Source organism: Vipera berus (assembly GCF_964194415.1).
Source record: "Vipera berus genome assembly, chromosome: 1".
Classification (NCBI taxonomy): domain Eukaryota; kingdom Metazoa; phylum Chordata; class Lepidosauria; order Squamata; family Viperidae; genus Vipera; species Vipera berus.
The window spans coordinates 227,054,224-227,075,305 of NC_138202.1; the positions used below are offsets into that span (position 1 = coordinate 227,054,224).

The following is a 21,082-nucleotide window of genomic DNA, read 5'->3' on the forward strand; positions in this document are numbered from 1 at the left end:
GATGATGCAACTCTTTGCCAAAACTACTGTAGCTGTGAAAAATTTCTTAAAACATAGGGATTAAAAATGATGAAAACTTATGAAATGTTCATACAGCTTCTCTCTTCTTCATTCTAAGCTATATAGGCTTTGAAGGGTTTGTTAAACAAGTCCAATTTAATACCTCCTGCAAATGTATGTATGTGGGGCAAGCCTAGTTTCCTAGAAACAAGTAGCCTATTTGCAAAGTTTGAAGCATCAAAACCAGTGCCATAAAAAACAGAATAGAAACGCAAGTTAAGATAGGCAAGAAAATGGTAAGTGAGCACCTGTCCAGCAGCCTAGACGAGTTCAAATCACCAGGACCAGATGGATTACACCCCAAGGTTCTCAAGGAACTGGCAGACGTGATCTCAGAACCACTGAACTATATTTTTCAAAGATCCTGGAGCACTGGGGAACTATCAGAGGACTGGAAGAGAGATGATGTAGTTCCCATATTCAAAAAAGGGAAAAAAATAGATCCAGGAAACTACAGACCTATCAGCCTGACCTCAATACCTGGGAAGATTCTGGAAAAGATAATCAAACAACAAATCAGCGAACACCTTGATGCGAACAAAGTTATCACTAAAAGCCAACATGGGTTTGTCAAAAACAGATCATGCCAGACAAACCTTATTGCATTCTTTGACCAAGTGACAAAACTAGTGGACCAGAGGAATGCTGTAGATATAATTTACTTGGACTTCAGTAAGGCATTTGATAAAGTAGATCACAACCTACTACTTGATAAGATAGAAAAATGTGGGTTAGATAGCATCACCAGCAGATGGATTCGTAGCTGGCTGACAGGCCGTACTCAGTGTGTGGTCCTCAATGGAACTGCATCTACATGGAAGGAAGTGTGTAGTGGGATGCCCCAGGGCTCTGTTCTGGGCCCAGTGCTCTTCAACATCTTCATCAACGATTTGGATGAGGGGACAGATGGGGAACTCATCAAATTTGCAGACGACACCAAGCTTGCAGGAATAGCCAATACTCCAGAAGATAGGCTTAAGATACAGGAGGATGTGGACAGACTTGAACACTAGGCGCTATCTAACAAAATGAAATTCAATTGTGAAAAAAGTAAGGTTCTACATTTAGGCAGGAAAAATCAAATGGACAGGTATAGTATAGGGGGTAACTTGCTCAACAGTAGTAACTGTGAGAGAGATCTCGGAGTCCTAGTGGACAATCACTTAAATATGAGCAGTGTGCTGCAGCTGCCAAAAAAGCGAACACAGTGCTAGGCTGCATTAACAGAGGGATAGAATCAAGTTCACGTGAAGTACTAATACCACTTTACAATGCCTTCGTAAGGCCACACCTGGAATGCTGCATCCAGTTTTGGTCACCACAATGTAAAAAAGATGTCGAGACTCTAGAGAGTACAGAGAAGAGCAACAAAGATGATTGGGGGACTGGCGGCTAAAACATATAGGGAACGGTTGCTGGCATTGGGTATGTGTAGTTTAATGAAGAGAAGGGTGAGGGGTGATATTATAGCAGTGTTCCAATATCTCAGGGGCTGCCACAAAGAAGAGGGAGTCAAGCTATTCTCCAAAGCACCTGAAAGCACTGACAAGAAGCAATGGATGGAAACTAGTCAAGGAGAGAAACAACCTAGAACTAAGGAGAAACTTCCTGACAGTTAGAACAACTAACCAGTGGAACAACCTGCCTCCAGAAGTGGTGAATCCTCCAACACTGGAAGTTTTTAAGAAGAGACTGGCCAGCCATTTGTCTGAAATGGTATAGGGTTTCCTGCCTGAGCAGGGGTTTGGACTAGATGACCTCCAAGGTCCCTTCCAACTTATTATTATTATTATTATTATTATTATTATTATTATTATTATTATTATTATTATTATTATTATTATTATTATTATTATTATCTCAGAGCTGAGCAGACTCTCAAATAAATCCAGATAGAATTGACATTGTCCACTTATACTTGATTCTGGTTCGGAGATTGTTTTTAACCTGTTGCACTCAGCATAGTCTAGAACAGAGCTTTTCAACCTTTTCACAGATTGTACCACTTTTAGGACATGACAATATTTGAGTACCACCAGTTCTTAGTAAGTTGTCAAATACTTGATGATTAAAAAAAAGGGGTGGTGGGTTTTATTGATTAGATTCATTTGTTGTTATAGAAATGGCTAGTTTTTTATAATATGGAAAAGTAAAAAGTTGAGGTTCAATGTTAATGCTTCCTTCTACTGCAACAGAGGAACTCTATTCGTTTTCCTTTCTCCCCTTCACTTTTCCCCCCTTTTTCCTCCCCACTGTGTCCTACTATTTGCTTTTGTATTTTATTCTATAATCTAATAAACTGTTACAAACTGTAGGAAAAAGTAAAAAAAAAATACCAGTTTTAATTTCTTTGGTGGCTGTTCCTTTGCTGAATCACTTTCCCTTTGCACTGACAAATGTATGATGAATTTATCCATGTTTATTAATATGCACCACTACCAGCTAGCTCAGGGGTCTTCAAACTTGGCACTTTTAAGACTTGTGGACTTCAACTCCCAGAATGCCTCAGCCCTCATGGCTAGTTGAGGAATTCTGGGAGTTGAAGTCCACAGGTCTTAAAGTTTCTAAGTTTATAAACTCCTGAGCTAGCTGGTTGGCCCTTCTGAGCTCTTCCACAGTGTAGTAAGAATGCACCCCCCCAGATCCCTTCCCTGTACCCTTAAAGACACAGTAATCAAGTGCAAAGCAAGAAAATAAATGTGACAAGTTGAAAACACTAGCTAACTGAAACCGCAAGTAGTGGAAAAATAGTGCCTGTAAGTTTAGAGCTCAATACATAATTGCAGACAGATAAAAAGCAAGCTTTGTTCATAGAATAGTAGACGGTGATAGATAGAGTGGGCACAAAGGGGGCTTCTTGGAAAAGGGTTAGGGAGGGGGCAGTGGTTTTAGGTGGTCCGGATAGTTTATCGGATGATTACGGAAGGGGTGTTGAGTGCGATAGGGGAGGGGGGAATCTGCGTCAGGGATAGGATATAAAAATGTGTCAAACAGCTCTGTAAGGTGTGACTGAACTCCTGTGTGTGTTTCAGCTCACCAAGCCTTTGCAAACGCTTCTTTTTAAATAAAACTTTGTTGCTGGAATTCCAAGTGAGTTTGTTTGTTTTGGGATATTGAGCCACATTCCAAACACTCACTACTTCTATCATCACAATTTCTAAACTCCTGAAATCTCACAACCTCCCAAGGATATTTTCAATGTTATGGGTTGCAGGATGACTTATCAAATATTTTCTCTGTTTTTCATTTGCAGAAGTATCTAGTTAACAATCTGTTTTCATACCGAGGTATTATACATGTTACCCATTAATTACTATCTACTATTGAATTGTTATGAGGTTTTTTTTGGCTTTAAGAATACATCTATGTCCTCCAGCTGGGATTCATACCAAGATACGCATTCAGTCACATAATAAAGAGGACTAAATTGTTTAGGGACAGTTAAGAAAACTTTGTTGCATGAACAAATCAATTTCAAATTGTTTCATATTTCTTTTATGAAGAAATAGATGTGAATGTGTAAACTCAATGGTTTTGGTATAATGGAATGCTAGAGGAAAACAAATACATGAGCGTTTGTGAAATGTTTATTTTCAGACACCGGACAAGACCATTAATTGCCCTGGACTTTGAAAATCAGATATGTATTGATAAGTCCTGTCATCCATCTTCTAAAAAGTATGCTAAAAATCTTAAGAAATCATTTTTGATAGAAAGTCTAAATAATTAGAGAAGGAATTTGCTTATATAGAAATCTCTTGAAGGCTCAGGATGGCTTTGGCCTTGCTTTTCTTTTCATTTCATTTTCTAAATTCAGGAGGATTACAAACCTCCATTCCACCATGTACACTGAGGAAATATGACAAGCTTTAGTTTAACTATACTCCCTCCCATTTATTGATACTCAAATATAGTTTGCCCCTGAATGAAATGGAAAGCCAATTATGAATTGCCAAAGGAAATTGACTGTCAACTTTCTATAAATATATCTTATGTTTTAGAAACTGACTAGCTTTTATGTATTTTATTGTGCACTAGCAAATTACATCATAGGTCATTTACAAGTTATAAAAGCATATGCTCAGTCTTGTATTCCTGACATTCAGCTGTGGAATGATGGATATGAATTATGCCTTTGTATTTTGTTAATGCAGGAGGTAGTAAATTAGCAGGTGCCTAAGAAGTGCTAATGCCCTATGAATTAAGCATCAATTTAGTTTTTTTCCGTTCATCCTGCAAACCAAACACATTTTGATCTTAGCAGTTGATTAGTCTCTAAGCAAGAACTACATATTAGAGTATGAGAGACAATCAATTATGCTACTCTATTGCTACCATTAATAGCTTTACTAGCTTTTGCTTTCAGAGCTGTTTTAGTGGGAGAACCCTCATAAATTCAGCATACTTTGGTGTGTTAGGAATATTAGCACCAGCACATGTTCAGCAGAGGAAATAATAACTGCACTCAATCCTTTTAGCTATGGAATATTGTACTCCACTTTCAATACTTAAGAAAATCAACTACACATGGAAGCTTTCACAAATTGTACTGTGTCAATTGATGAATAGGTTTAGATAACTGGTTATCCACAGATGGGTTGGAAAGGTCCCTGACATTTCATCAACAGTTCCAAATAAATTTCAGATTATTATACTGATCTTGTTTACATGCAATATTTCAGCAATAGAATTAAGAAATGTCTTCCTGTTATAACTTTCCGCAAGACTGTTTCTGTAGGTATCCATTCATCAATGGAATAGAAACCCTACACAACAAATTCCATTTGGGTGGCCTTGTTCCATAACAAACACTTCTACTGGGGCTACCAGAAAAGCAAAGTAGCTGCGCATACAGATCCACATTCTGGTAGCCAGGAAAAAATATCTTTGAAAGGGGCCAATTCTTGCAGAGAAAACTCTGGCTTTAACACTTTGAAGAAGGGCCTTCAATCACACCAATGCTCTTGGCAAAACCTCTCTTTGATTGCTCTGCACGGTTCTAATACACCACAAAACCTCAATTCTGCATTTATTTATTTTTTAGTGTCACAATTTAGTGTCACAAGCTTTTCACCTTGCATCCACGTTTTGGGTCCTTAGGTATAAGTGGTTACATCAGGAGTGTCAAACCGGTGCCCACAGGCCAGATGCATCACATGCAGGCCACACCCACCCCGGCTCCACAAAGGCAAAAAATGTCACAATACATCATGTGATGTGATCAAGTTTGACACCTGTGGGTTAGATGAAATATCACAAATCAGTTAGCAATTGTCACATCTGACAGACTATTTCCTATGTGCAATCTAGTGATTAAGAGCCAGTTTGGTTTAGTGGTTAAGGCACCAGGCTAGAAAACAGGAGATTGTGAATTCTAGTCCCACCTTAGGCAAGAAAGCTTTTGAAGACTCATTCTCTCTCAGCCCGGACCGCCTCACATGGTTGTTGTTGTGGGGGAAATAGGAGGAAGAAGGAGTATTAGGTACAATCGCTGCCTTGAGTTATTTATAAAAAATAAAAAATAGAAAATAAATAAATGGAAATACCTATGTTTTTATAGTTAAAAAATTGCCACAGGTATTCACTACTCACAGCAGTATTATTTATGTGTTAATAAACAATAATGATGTCAGTTGTAACTTTGTGACTCACCTATATTCAAGTTTCTTTAGTAAGGATTCAGTTCATCAATTCACAGTTTCAGGCTATTAAAAAAATTATGATTTACAGCAGAGATGAGGTAGGAATATGGGTGTTATTTGGTTCACATATTAATGCAAACATACCTAATTAATTCTTACTGAATTATTTGCATATTGGGGTACAATTATCATTTTTTTTTAAAATCAAGCCATTTTTGAAAAGAAAAGGAAAAAGAATTTGCATTCAGATATGCCATTAAAAATCACCTGTTAAAAAATCCCAAAATACATTAATAATAATAATAATAATAATAATAATAATAATAATAATAATAATAATAATAATAATAATAATAATAATAATAATAATAATAATAATAATAATAATAATAATTTTATTTATATACCGCCCTTCTCCCGAAGGACTCAGGGCGGTGAACAGGGCAACAACGATAAGCCATCAAGTTCATTTGGTTATGCACTATAAAATTATCCTTTTGTAAAGAATATTTTCAGCTCAAAGAAATATATAATTTACATGTATGTTTCCCAAACAAACAATTAAGAAAAGGAATTCTCATAACTATCAACCTTTTACCTATTTTAAAATCTGACAAGATGATCCATAATATTAACCTGCTATAAAGGCCAATGGATCATTCAGTGAAGATTGGGAAAATGTAGGTTTGATTTCTAAAATAAGGTATCATGTTTGAATATAAATACTCTTACACTGGCTGATCTGATCTAATCGAAGAATGGAATTATTAAGGAGTTAAATTGCTGACTATTTAAGGTTATTTTCATGCTAATTCTCCCTTTTCCCTCCATTAAAAAAAAATAGGAACTACATTTCTTGCTAAAACTTTTAGATTGCTCTAGATAACCTCCCCCTGTGACTATTTCTTCCAGAATAAAAATAATAATAAAGAGAATGAAAAACAAAGTCACGGTTAATTATTAGAATAACTAATTATTGTGGAAAAGTAGGAATTTGCTTTCAAGTATGGTCACAGAAATCAACACAGATGATTGGGTTTTAATTATGTAGAGGCAGCTCCTATTAAATTGAATAGATACATGACACCCATGCATATCAAATCAGGACATAGTCATGTTTAACAACTATGCAATGTATTTAATAATTAACTTTAATTAAATTGCATTAAACATAGCTATTCTTGAGTTTTATATGTTTATATGTCAGGTCTGTGCTCAATTAGAGGAACTAAAGACTTTCAAAACAAAACATAAAAATAACATAAAGGCATAATTATGTATGTTTTAACATTCCAACAGCACCTATTACTTTGAAAGCAGCACTCATTCAATAAAAATTCTTAAAAGCAAAACAAAACAAAAATCTTTATTTCTATAAAATCTTCATTTCTATGCAGAGAACAATTTTGGGTCATTAATCAACATCTGTTTCATTTCTTTCACAATTTACATTATGCTTTCTGTAGAATTACACAGTAGTTTGTGGTAAATAGGTTAAAATTAGCTTTGCTACTTAAAAAAGTTAATTGGCATCAGATTTGATCCTTTCTTATACTAACTTCCCATTTAACCCTTCTAAATAAATAAAATGTTTGTTTGAAAAAAAAATGCTGGGCCTAATAAGCCCATTAAATCTAGTAAGATTTCTGAGAACACCAGAAAGTGCTGTTGGATCGAATTTTATATATGCCTTTTAAACTCGCACACTGTTTCCAAACCCACCAGCCAGATATTTATGAAACACCTACTAACAACAGAAAACAAAGACAGAACCATTTTAATGTCATTTTAATGAGATTCAATGAATCTATTGAAGCAAAGTGCCCCTTTTCTAGTCTATGTGCCCATCTGCTGTGAAATGGGAGATTAAGGTACTGATTAAGGTACAATGGTCATCAACAAAACTATACTTCATAGTTCGAAAACTAGTTTTAAAGTTTGAAAAGCTCTCTCTTGGAAAAATGGCATATAAGAATAGTTGAATCCCCTGGTTGGCCTTTGGGCACCACCCTAAATGTTACCTAATACTTTGTCAGATGCATTTTAGCTCTAGTTACATCAGCCTTTCCAGGTTGTCCTGGCCAGGAAACAGAGTCCACCACAGGAATAGAGCAAAGGTTTATGGAAATAAGCCACTATATTATATAAGAATCTTGAAAGACTGACTGTGTCCTTCTTCCCTTCTCTCTTATACCCCCTGTAGGTCAGGGAGGAACCACCCTTGTATCTTCCTAATACTACCCCCTTTCCTGTTGCTGAAAGAAGGCCCTTTTTTTTCTTTAAATATTTCTCTCAAGGCCATCTCCAGGGATGTCAATAGGTTATGCAGGTAGTCCTCATCCTACAACCACAACTGACCCTCAAATTTCCATCATTAAGCAAGACAGTTCTTAAGTGAATTTTGCCCCATTTTGTGACCTTTCTTGCCACAGTTGTTAAGTGTACCTCCACAATTAAGTTAGTAACAGAGTTGTTAAATGAATATGACTTCCCATTGACTTTGCTTGTCAGAAGATCACAAAAGGTGATCATATGACCCTGTGAAACTGCAACCATCTTCCATATATGCAAATTGCTAAGTGTCTGAATTTTGATCACATGACCATGGGGATGCTGCAGTGATTATAAGTGTGAAAAACGGTCATGAGTCACGTTTTTTTCAGTGCCATTGTAACTTTGAACAGTTACTAAATAAAAGGTTGTATAGCTAAACTTGTATTAAAGTTGAACTAAGCCTGCCTGTGTACCCTGAGGCCACACACTTCGCTTGGAAAATGGGACCATATGTTGGTCCTATTTTTGTGTTACTCCAGAAGTACTGTATTTTGTCCCAACTGATGTTTCATACCAAACATGGGGGGGCAAAGAAATGTCTATAACCTTTCTGGTTTTATCAGAACATTAGAACAGTTTAAGTGCAAGAAACATGCTGAATTTCATAGAAATCAAGGGCATTTGAGCAATGCAGATTGTAGTTTTGTTTTGATTTGGGAGAGAAGGCAATAACATGAACAAGAACAGAGTCATTCAGTAGTGAGATAGGTGGCTTATACATGTAAATAAATAAAAATAAATTAAAAAAACAACATTTGCAGTAAAACTGGATATTACAGTGGAAATAATGTGTGGAAAATTTCAAACTGCAGGTTGTGAGGTTTTGTGGAAAGAAGACAGAGAGTGGCCAGAAGTAATGATGCCCTTTGTGAAAGAATTGGAAGTGACTTTGGGTGATAAAAAGCATATGGATTAACTCCCTTCTCTTTTTTCCATAAAAGAAAATACAGTTCTCAAATCATTCAAGTAAAGACAATAGCTTCAATATTGCTCAATTTCTCAACCAATTTCAAAGAATCGTTCTGATTTGAGTGCAGAGCAGTCAGTCACTGAATCTAATCCTTCCACTTTTTCGCTTCTCTTTATCAAGGCATTTTCATAAAGTTACAAGCATCAAGTAATAGTAATTTCCATACAGCATGTGAGTGTGTATTTTCATCCTTTTTGCCAGTCAGTGCCTTTCTTTACATTCCAACACAATAAGCTCTTCAAATTGGAGAAGAACTTCTGTGGAAAACTTGGAACAAGTGACAAAGTTGAACCCCCAAGCATTTCATTCTGAGTAACTCAAGAAAATGCAATGAATTGCCTTATTCCTCTCTGGATTGCTATGGCAGTATGTTTATATATGTATGTCCCTACAAGACTTCAAAAAACCAAGAAGGCCACACTATGATTCTTCCAAGCAACTTTCTTTATTGTTCCTCACCCATAGACAGAATCTTGCCAAACTAAAGTATGTGTCTGAACTGAATGCCTTGCATCTCTGGAATGCACCCTCCTCCCTCCTGGGAATCTGGCTTACTATACACCATCACAATATGCATTTTTTTCCCAGTTAAAAATCACTGGGTGAGCATAAATGTAGTTTTTGTGCTGAGAGAATGTGGGTGGAATGGAAAATTCACACAAAGACAATGCCCACATATAGCACTAAAGCAAAAGCCACTGTTCTTTTGTAAGGAGATATATATATATATATATATATATATATATATATATATATATATATATATATATATATATATATATATATATATATATATATATATATATATATATATATATATATATATATATATATATATATATATATATATATATATAATACTCTATCGTTAAAAGGTAAAGGTTCCCCCGCACATGCGTGCTAGTCGTTTCCGACTCTAGGGGCTGGTGCTCATCTCCGTTTCAAAGCCGAAGAGCCAGCGCTTGTCCAAGGACGTCTCCGTGGTCATGTGGCTGGCATGACTAGACGCCAAAGGCGCACGGAACGCTGTTACCTTCCCACCTTAGTGGTCCCTATTTTTCTACTTGCATTTTTACGTGCTTTCGAACTGCTAGGTTGGCAGAAGCTGGGACGAATAACAGGCGCTCACTCTGTTACGCGGCACTCGGGATTTGACCCGCCAAACTGCCGACCTTCTGATCGACAAGCTCAGCGTCCTAACCCACTGAGCCACCGCGTCCCTTTACTCTATCGTTACCTCAGTACATTAACCATAGGAAAAATACTTCTATTTCTGGGGTGACTATTACTGCAACAGCATGATATTTCAGAACAACTGGTCAAAGTAACTGGAATAAAAGTACTTGCTGTCACTTTCACTACTTTCAACTAAGACGTTGAGGTTTTCATACTAAACAAATCCACAAACAACCAATCTAATTTTAGTTGTGTTATAATATATGTAATATATTTAGGCTATATCCACTGTAGTAAGGTAAACATTCATAGTTAAACTTAATTACAAATAAAAATGTCAGTTAAGTCTATTAGATAAGCTTATTCTTGATATTAAATGCTACCAGTGGGCATAAATTATCTAATGATTGGAGAATAAACTGTAGAAAAGACATACATATAATTAAAAACATATAATTTTTTGTCGAAATTCCACCAGCTTAAAAAAAATACTTAACCCTTCAATATATTCCCCAATAACAGCTGCTAATTCTTCACCATGTTTAACTTCATGCTTGGCAGCAGTACAATCACAATATATCCCTGGATTACAGTAGAATCTGTTCTCTCTTTATCAAAATAAGCAACTCATTCCATTATAACAGTACTTTTGAAGTGCAATTCATTAAAAAGGTTAAGATGACTCACAAAATGGAATATTTTTTGATCCATCCATAAGAGGGCACTATCCTACCATTTCATCAAGTTTAGCATTTTTTTTATAAGGTTCCCCTCTGCTTTCCCCTCCTTCCTTTATTTTCATATTTTTCCCCAAATAAGACACAGTGGAGCATTTGTATGATGTTTCATGTAGTAGTAGAAATTTAGGCAGACTTTTGATTAAAAGGATAGAAGAATTTATATGAGAGAGAGAGAGAGAGAGAGAGAGAGAGAGAGAGAGAGAGAGAGAGAGAGAGAGAGAGAGAATCTTCTATAAAGCAGTGCTTGCTCTTGTGTGTTAACTTACCATATGGATGGGGCTTCAGTGCCGCTAATTTCTAAGAAATCATAGCCTTCTTCCAGTTGGAAATCTGTGAAAACCAGAGCTATGGTGTCTCCTGGCTCTGCCAGAATGGTCCACGTGCAGTCTGCATTATTGTCATATTCTGAGGGAAAGTGAGGACTTGAAATAATTCCACTGGTCCCACGAAGAGTTCCTCCACAGGCACCTTCAGCTGATTTTTATTATTATTATTATTTTAGGAAAAGGAGGGAGGGGAAAAAGAAGAACACAATAGTTTAGTTTTTTATTTTGTTATGATCAGAGGTATCTTACAGGTTTAACCTCTTTCATTAAACGGATAATGGCAATACAACAACAAAGATAGATATAGTAGATGGGTAGACAGGTAGACAGAGATGATAGATCAGTGATGGCAAACCTTTTAGAGACCAAGTACCCAAACTGCAACCCAAAGCCCACTTATGGATTGTAGGGTGACAGGTGGGTGTGGCCTATTGGGTGGGCATGGCCTATTGTGTGGGTGTGGCCCATTGGGTGGGCATGGCTACGGTGGTAACAGCAGACTGGGTGGGACTAAAAAGTTCAATCAATCAATTCCAACTTTGCGAGATCTTTTTTTTCCGCGAGAAGTTGAAATTGATTGAACTTTTTTTTTTGCACACGGCGGCGGAGGCCTAAAGCGAAAACATTTTATAAAACGCAGCTGAAGGCCTAGGACTGGGGCGATGGCACGCGTGCCCACAGAGAGGGCTCTTTGTGCCACCTAGGTTCGCCACCACGGTGATAGATGATAGAGATAGTGAGAGAGACATGATGGATGGATAGATGGATGGATGGACAGACAGATAGATAGACAGATAGGATGGGATGAGATAGATGAGATGATATAGATAGAGATAGATAGATAGATAGATAGATAGATAGATAGATAGATAGATAGATAGATAGATAGATAGATAGATAGATAGATAGATAATGTTGATGATGAAGATGATAAAGATGAAGATGATGAAGAAGATAGATAGGAAACCAGCAATCTTTTTTCTCTCTTCTTCCCAGAAATCTTGTTGTTTATCTTTTCTTATTAAAAGCAAAAACACACACACAGAGACAACTAAAGCAATGTTGTGTCATTGTGTTGCAAACTTTACCTCTTGCATATTGGTATTATTTGCCTCCCCTTTGACTTTCTCCACATACAGTCCTCTCTATGACATCGTCAAATAGAAACTGGGCAAATACAAAGAAGCTCTACGTGATCATTTGTCTGCGAAAAATGCCTGGCATTTTAAAACATCTTTCAGGTGTTTGTGCTCATTTAAGAACATGAAAAATTCTTTTAGCTCAAGCGAAAACTGAATCCTACTGCGCAACCTAATAGCGAAAAACTGGTAAAACATCATTAATTGATATTACTGTAAACGTATCTATTTCTTTTTTAGTTGACCGTAGAAACATGGATGGGGAGAATCTGAAACTTTTTCTTCACAAGAAAGAGGGCAGCTGCTATGCTGGGAAGAGAGAGGAGGAGGAGGAGGAGGAAGAGGAGGAGGAGGAGGTTGGAGATTCAAAGGACAGACTTCTGGGAAAGAGAGAAAAAAAATGACTGGTCTCTTAAAATGGACTCTGTTGTTTTGAACTGGTGAAGAAAGTTTGGTTCCAAGGCCAGTTTCAGAGATCATGGGAAAGAGATGCAGTTCTACAGTAGATGGCCCAAAGACATCAATAGGAGACAACACCAAGGGACTTTTCTAACTGAGGCAGATGGCTTCTACAGAAGCTGAAAGAGTGAAAGACCGTGTCCTGCCAGCCCCTGCATAATTATCCCTCTTCCTTAACTCTAAGTAGGAGCCTGGAAAAGCAATCATCACATTTAATCAGTGCAGTAGGCTGAATGCTTTACCCAGGAGAGAGAGTGTTAACTTTAAAATGCTTGGACAGACACACATGAATCAAGCCTTTGGTTCACTGTTTTATTGCCACTTCATTATCGCTTATCAGAAAAGCTGGAGGGGGTAGGAGAGCAGAGAAAAGGAAGCCAGCTTGTTTAGCTACTATAATAAATACTGCCTGAATTGCTTTGCATTTCTGAAAATGACCCTAGTAACCTGCCTTTTATTTGCTAATAAAAAGAGGCAAGAAGTGTTCACAAGAAGGTTGTGGGTGCTATTTGTTGTATCAGTCTAAACCCCCAAAGCCCTTGTGAGACACACACCCTTGTGCCTTCACCAAACTATGTGGAGATGACATGCATATGTTCGACTCACAATTCTACCTTTACCAGCCACTGCACTCACCCGGCTTCTCTCCAAGTGGGAAATCAGATGAGAACAATTTTGTACTATAACATATAGCAGAACCATCAATATGGGTAGTTCTGTGACCCCCAAGAATGGCCACTATAACACCACTTCTCCATGAGCTGCATTGGTTACCAGCCTGCTTACGGGTGCAATTCAAGGTATTGGTGATCACCTTTACAGTCGTCCTTCATGGCATGGGTTCAGGTTACTTGAGGGGCTGTCTCACCCCATTGGAATTGACCCATACCACTCATGCCAGCAGAAGAGGCATGCTGCAGGTCCTGTCAGCCCAATTATTTCTGCTAGTGGAGGGCCTTCTCTGCTGTTGTTCCTGCCCTCTGCAACACCTTGCCCCACAATGTGAGGTTGGCCCCAACCCTATCTTTTTGTAAGGGCCTAAAGACATGGCTGTGCCAGTCAGCTTGGGGTCCCAGTGGGGGAATCAACATAATGGAGATGGTTGATTGAGTAATAACAGATTCCACCTCCCCCTCACTCTGTGTCTGCCTTCCCCATGTGTCCTTGGTCTTAATGTCTGATTTTAACTTTTAATGTTTTAACTGTATGTGTAGCAGTAAGCCACCCAGAGTTACCCTATGGTAGGATGGGCAGCCAATAAAATTTATAAATAAATACATAAAAAAATAAAAAAAATAATATGAATGATACATGTTATAGACTGCATTGGGAATATAATTTTAATAGGTATTCCCTTGGCTACCCTATTTTTTCCCCCAAAGATTTTAGAAAGTCCTAAATTCAATAGAAAGGCTCAAATTTCACTTGTCAAAATTCAATATTGAAGAAACTCTACAGTCTTGAGGCGTCATAAGAAATAAAATTTATTGAATATACATCCCGGCACTGAAGAAGTAAAATCAACTCTAGTTTTCCTGCGCAAAATTCTGGTTACTTAACAATAGCTTTTCATACCCCCACCCTCCATGTCTTCATGTTGCCCAATCACGTTCTTTCTGTTTGTTATGGGAACGGTCCACTTCTCTGCCAGACACCTGCTTTGGATGACCTTGGGTGTCACAGTCCATGGATGGCTTCTTGAAATTCCCGTTTGTTTCCCAGACTCTTCCTCCCTCCTGTTTCTATGGCAACTTGAGTAGCTAGAGAGGTTAGCAATCATCTCAGCAATTCAACCTTGACAAAAAAAAACCCTGTATTTAATTTTTCCTAAAAAAAATTAAAAAACACATAACAGGCAATGAACAAATATTCTTGAAGGCACGTAGGAGCAAAACTGAATTAGAAGATGGAGGAAATAATTTATGGAACAAGGAATAATCCGAGAAGGGAACATGGCTGAGGGACCTGATCTCTTCTATGTCACTTGGAGGACATTGAATAGGCTGAGGAGTCAGTCCCTAAGGATAAAACCAATATGCTCGAGTGGGGGTTGCTGGTGGATAACAACACACTGTGTGAATGTGGAAAGATGGAGAGTCTGGCCCATTGGTTGGTCTGTTACTATCAGTAGAATGCACTGAAAGTTATCTGTTTCTGGCCAATGATAAAACCAAAATGGTAGCCTCATTTTGGCAGTTTAAGGTTTGATCTGGGCATGAAATTTAAAAAAAAAACAGGCAATGTTACAAATCAAGAAAATTTCAGTTGTTAAGTGAAGACTGTGGTCCAAGAAGAACTACTAGCGATTTCATTTAAATTCATAGAAGTGTCAAAGACCAAGGATTGTATAGCTGGCAAAGACAAGGGAAACAAAAAAGGACACAAAAGACCAAGGAAAGGTGAATGGCACAGATGTCACGAATCTACCTGTACTGCAGTTCAGGGGCAAATTCAGAAACTTAGAATCTTTAGTAGGAATTTCCTAGCTTCCTTTCTATTGTGTTAATTAAGGCAGAATTGCTTTGAAATGTTTCACCCAGATGTTTCTCCACCTGGGCTGAGTGGCCATTTACGAGATAATTTGTCCCCTGTGGAGCCACTGCTTATCTAGATTCACCACAACCTCTCTTCATGGGTCAGGAATAGGCAAATTTGGGGGATAGGGATTAATCAGAATAATTTGTAATAATTCAGAGTTAAAATATTGAATGGTTTTTGCATGCTGTAAAATAAATACAGTAGATGGGTGCCTGCTTGAGGTGCCTGCTGTCACAAAATGGCTGCTATGATAGAATGTGTGCTTTAATAAAATGATTGTTTTAGAGTTTAATCCAGCCATAAAATATCCATTTACTAGCTTCTTATCATTTGGGTTACTTTTCTCTCTCTCTCCCCTTCCAATGGACAACAGGACAGTTTTACAAACATAGCACTGGACTGTCTTCCCATCAATTTTATTTCCTAGGAATGTTTATGAACCTGAAGGGAGCTCAGAGGCACTATTGGAAATAAATATGATGCCTGGGAATGGTGCTTTGCTTTGCGTGTGTCAGCTTCTAATTTTTTTTAAAAAAATTAAAATAATCTTTTTGAAAGATTAGACAGCTGAGGCTGAGACTCTGATGCCTACCAAGTAATGTGGATTAATAGAAATAAATACAGCTATAATTGCTTTAGCTAAAAATATAGCAATATAAGCAGAAAAAATAGACATGTTTGAGAAAGCAGATTTATATAAAGGCCATTACAAAGTTTGCACAGCTTAAGTGAGCAGATTAAAGTTTAGCATTTTAGCTAACAGGAATCATATGCAGTTGCAAAACAGCACATAAAAATGTAGAAGAGCAGACTTAGCACTAGGCTTAATACAGGCAATTGAAAGCTTTAAGAGAACAATGATCATGTGGGGAGCAAGCCATATGTATGTGAAACCTTCTCAACCATCATTTCTGCTTTTGAGTGGTTTGATTTTTTTTTAAGAAAAACTGCATGAGCTAAAATTAAAAGAAAAAGATTAAAGAATGTTTCTGCATTAATGGAACTGATGTACAGTATGTTAGAGATCTCATCGACTCTTTTTTCATTAGATTATCTTCTCCTTTCACGTTATGTACAGATGAGTCTGTCTGTCTATCTAGCTCTCTGTTATGTATTTAATGTTATGGTTATGTATTACATGTAAATAGTTATGAGGTAAAACTGGTCTGGAACACACGGCAGCTTTTGACAGCTGTCAAAGACTGCCAAGGGCAAATGCATAGGCGCGACGGCTTGACAGCTCTCAGCTGTCAGAGCGCCGTTAAACAGCGCAGGCGTGGCTAACAGTGACAGCTCCGGGCTGTCAAAGCTAGCCGCCGCCGATTGGTCCTCGCCGGCAGCAGGAAATGGGACCGGCTTGGATTGGTCGCCAGCCTGCCAGCTGGGGTATAAAAGTAGGCACTGTCAATCTGTCGGCGCCCAGTTCCTCACCATTAAAGGTTGTCAGCTTGAGCCAGCTGTCTTGCGTGATCCTTACTAGAAGATAGAACACTCTCTGTATCTATGCACACTCTGTACATAATGTGCATACACATAAACCTACAAACACATATCTGTCTACCAAACTTGACAGAATCCTTGGCTGAAAGATCCTCTCAGTTAATGAAGATATGTCAAGTGTAAAACAATTAAGGGATTAGGTTTGAGTGCCAGGAACAAAGTACTGTAGGTCCTTGTGATCAAAGCTATGACAGAGAAATCAATTTCAGCAAGTACGATTTGAAGGAAGAAAAGAGTATCTTGCCTTGTATAAAGAGAAAGCACATCCTGCCCACAGAAAACCCCAAAGATGAGTACAGAAGAAAGAGTAACAGATACATCAAATGACTTAAAGGCTCAAAACAGTTGTAATTCAGCTGCACTAAAGCATAGGTGGCTGTCTTTTTCCAGGTTCAGTTCAGCTTTGTTTTGGCTTCCTGCTCCAGAAATATCAGATCAAAGGAATTAGAAGTTCCTTTTCTTTAGAAAACGATCTAGGAATCCTAATGCTGATTTCTATTGGCTGAAGATTGACATGTGACACCAACAACAATACAGATAGTCCTCATTTAACAACCACAACTGGGATTGGCAACTTGGTCACTAAGTGACATAGTTGCTAAGTGTAAAATCATATGATTACTATTATGCTTAGGATTTTACTTTAGTGTTTATTTTCCTCCACTCCCCTTTGGAATGTTTACCTTGGTGCTGGGATAATTAGCAAGAAGGAAATTAATGTTTGTATTTATATTCATTGAAGAGGAGTAGATTACAAGAGAGAAATTGGGCACACAGTGAGGAATGCACATTGAAAGGAATAATCTAACACTGTCTGTTTGCCTAGTATGCTTGCCAAAGCATGCTAGGAAAGTAGCCAATCCTAGCACATTCCTTTCAACCCTCATTTCCTATTTTATGTCTGTTTACTCTTTTGTACTTCCTTTCTCTCCAATCTTTCTGCTCTGCAGGAGGGAGGGGAAAAACAGGTCAGGTACACAAAAGATTGTGTAAACAACCAATCTCTTCCTCAGTTGCTTTTCTCTTCAGCAGAAAAGATTCTTAAAAGGTGCTAACCACAAGTTAACAAGCTCAGTTTTAACCTAAATTAGTCAGTTGGCAGCTGCTGCCTATAACTGACAAGACTTTAATCACTTTCATATCTGTGGCTTTTGTTTAGCTCCTATGTTCCTCAGAACTTGAAGCTGTGAATTTGCTAGGCAAACAGCTAGAGCTGGCACATTACTTGCCAAGCGTAATCCCCATACGTTCAAATGACCTATCCCGTGTAGTATAGTTGTTAAACTATAGAACCAGGACTATGAGGCTGTCTGTCCTTAGCCATGGAACCCAACTAAGGAATTTTGAACCATCCTCTCTCTTTCCTTTCCTCCCTCCTTCTCCCCAACTTCAGAGGGTTGTTTTTATAGGAAAACATTGAAACACTGAAGACAAGAGTGCTAGATGCCTTGAGCTCCTGAATATAACAAATAAATTATGGATCCTGAAGAATGTTGGAGGTGCAGACAACTGAATGCAGATATATGTGAAAAGCTCAGCTGGAACTGCTGCTTTTGGTGCTGTTGGCGAAGAAAATTTGGAAGCTTTCTCTCTGGTTATGTTCTGCAGCTTTCCTTCCCACTACCTCCCCACCAGAAGGAATATACAGTCACTTCTTTGTCTTGTTGAAGGATTTTTCCTCACCGAGCAGCCATCAGTTCTTTAGTATCCATCAACTGCTTTTTGCACTTCATCAATTGACAAGTACTGGGAGTCAGTAACAGCACATAAATACTCACTGGCAGTGACATGGAAAGGGGTGCAGGATGAAGTGGTCAGAATCACTTTGCCACATGGTTCCCCATCACCACCACTGGTCAACAGATGGAAACAGCTGAGTGATAGGTGTCAGGAGGGCTGCATGTTGTAGTAGGTGGTTCCTCTTCACCACATCACCCATCTGTTGCTCCCCATTTGATGGACACTAAATAACAGTGGATGGGTGGTGACACTGTGGGGTATGCACAGTTCTCCCCATACCCACTGCCCATGAGCTGCTATTTCAGTTCCTTTGGAACCAGAGTGATGCTTTTCTAAAAGAACATACAACCATGTTCAGAATGAGCTTGAATTAATATGTGAGCAGAGGAGGTTGTTTGGCTGTTTGTTTGTCATATCACATTGCAGTCCCTCCTTGTGAGTGCTTGACACATCTTTGTTAAGCTCATTTTGAACACACATACAACTTGCATGGAGCCAGTCTAGCCACCTGTCAGTCCAGCTGAGCTCTTCATATTAATCTCCTACAACCCAAGCCCTACCTACATTAAGGAGAGCGACTGATAGATGAATTCTTGCCAGATGGTTGCATTTAATAGGGCGGAAGGGAATTCACCAGTTCCTTTTCTAAACATGCCCTGCATATAATATATAAAGACACCAAGGACCATTTTGTGGTTCTGTGCCTGTGGCAGATAAAAACTGAAGTGGTGGTGGCACATTTTACAGCAGAATACTGTAGTTTTCTGCTGGCTGAAGGATTGATGGGAAAGATTTTAATTCAAAGGGGTTTGCTATCCATACTGTTTTTAGTTAGTAATAAATCTGATAATTTCAGTATGTAACCCTTGATTCAAATCATTCATAAAATTGTTGAAGATCACTGGGCCTAGAACAGAGTCTTGCAATCTACTACCTAATGCTTCTTTTCAGCTAGATTTGAAGAGACCGATAGACACTTGGTGGGTACATTTTTCAATCAGTTCTGTAAGGAAGCAATAGTAGCATTCTCCAACTCATGTTCTGCCATCTTCTTTACCAGAATCTCATGAGAGACTCTGCAGAATGGCTTGCTGAAATCAAGGAAGATTATGTCCTCTAGACTTCTATGGCCAACTTAATTAATTATCCTATCAAAGAGAGAGAGAGAGAGAGATTGAAAGAGATCCAGTAGTTGAGTGTTATTCATTCTTGATGAATCCATACTTGTTCCTGCACAGCAATACATTATTGCCTAAAGGCTCACAAACCACCTGCCTAAAAATCAGATTTTCGCCTAGTATCAAAGCTGGCTTGCTTGGCCCTGCTTTTCTCCCTTTTTAAAAGTAGCAACAGTATTTCTCCTTCATATAAACTCTCAGGATACCCCTGTCCACCTTGATTTCTTAAAAGTCACAGGAATTGACTCAGAAATCACATCTAGCAACCCCTTTGGAGCTCTTGGTTGTCAGTGGCCTTGTCCTGTGACATAATAGAATAGAATAGAATAGAATAGAATAGAATAGAATAGAATAGAATAGAATAGAATAGAATAGAATAGAATAGAATAGAATAGAATAGAATAGAGTAGAGTAGAGTAGAGTAGAGTAGAGTAGAGTAGAGTAGAGTAGAGTAGAGTAGAGTAGAGTAGAGTAGAGTAGAATAGAATAGAATAGAATAGAATACAGTAGAATAGAATAGAGCTGGAAGGGACCTTGGAGGTCTTCTAGTCCAGCCCCCTGCTCAAGCAGGAGAACCTATTCTATCTCAGACAAGTGACTGTCCAGTCTCTTCTTAAAAACCTCCAGTGATGGAGCCATTTCTGAAGACAAGCTGTTCCACTGGTTAATTGTCCTCACTGTTAGGAACTTTCTCCTTAATTCCAGGTTGCTTCTCTCTTTGATCAGTTTCCAACCATTGTTTCTTGTCCTGCCCTCTGGTGCTTTGGAGAATAATTTGACCCCCTCTTCTTTGTGGCATCCTCTCAAATACTGGGATACTGCTCTCATGCCACCCCTATTTCTTCTTTTCTTTAGACTAGCCAAACCCAAGTCCTGCAGCCATTCTTCATATGTTTTAGTCTCCAGGTCTTGAATCATCTTAGTTGCTCTTCTCTGAACTTTTTCCAAGGTTTCAACATCTTTTTTGTACCATGGTGACCAAAATTGGTTGCAGTATTCCAGGTGTGGTCTCACTAGAGTTTTATAAAGTGGTAATAATACTTCGTGTGATCTTGATTCTATGCCTCTGTTTATACAACCCAGGATTGTATTAGTGTTTTTGCCTGCTGCTGCACACTGAGTCCTTCGGGAAAGGGCGGTATACAAATCCAATTAAAATAATAAAAAATAAAAATAAAAAACTGCTGGCTCATAGTCAAGTGACTGTCCTTCCCTAACCAGGTCCTCCCTAACCATCTGTTCACTTATCCTGAGCTAACACTGTGTCAGTTTTTCCCCTT

General features: G+C 38.2%; 1 protein-coding gene across 1 annotated transcript in view; it reads right to left on the bottom strand.

Moving 5' to 3' along the window:
* The window catches only part of CSMD1 (CUB and Sushi multiple domains 1), a gene marked incomplete at its 5' end in the record, with an annotated part of 1,150,904 nt that overhangs the window by 519,337 nt on the left and 610,485 nt on the right, over positions 1 to 21,082 (bottom strand). Inside the window, one exon of the mRNA XM_081335496.1 lies at positions 11,189 to 11,396. Within this exon, the coding sequence (XP_081191622.1) occupies positions 11,189 to 11,396 (208 nt within the window). The remainder of the gene's footprint in view (positions 1 to 11,188; positions 11,397 to 21,082) is intronic.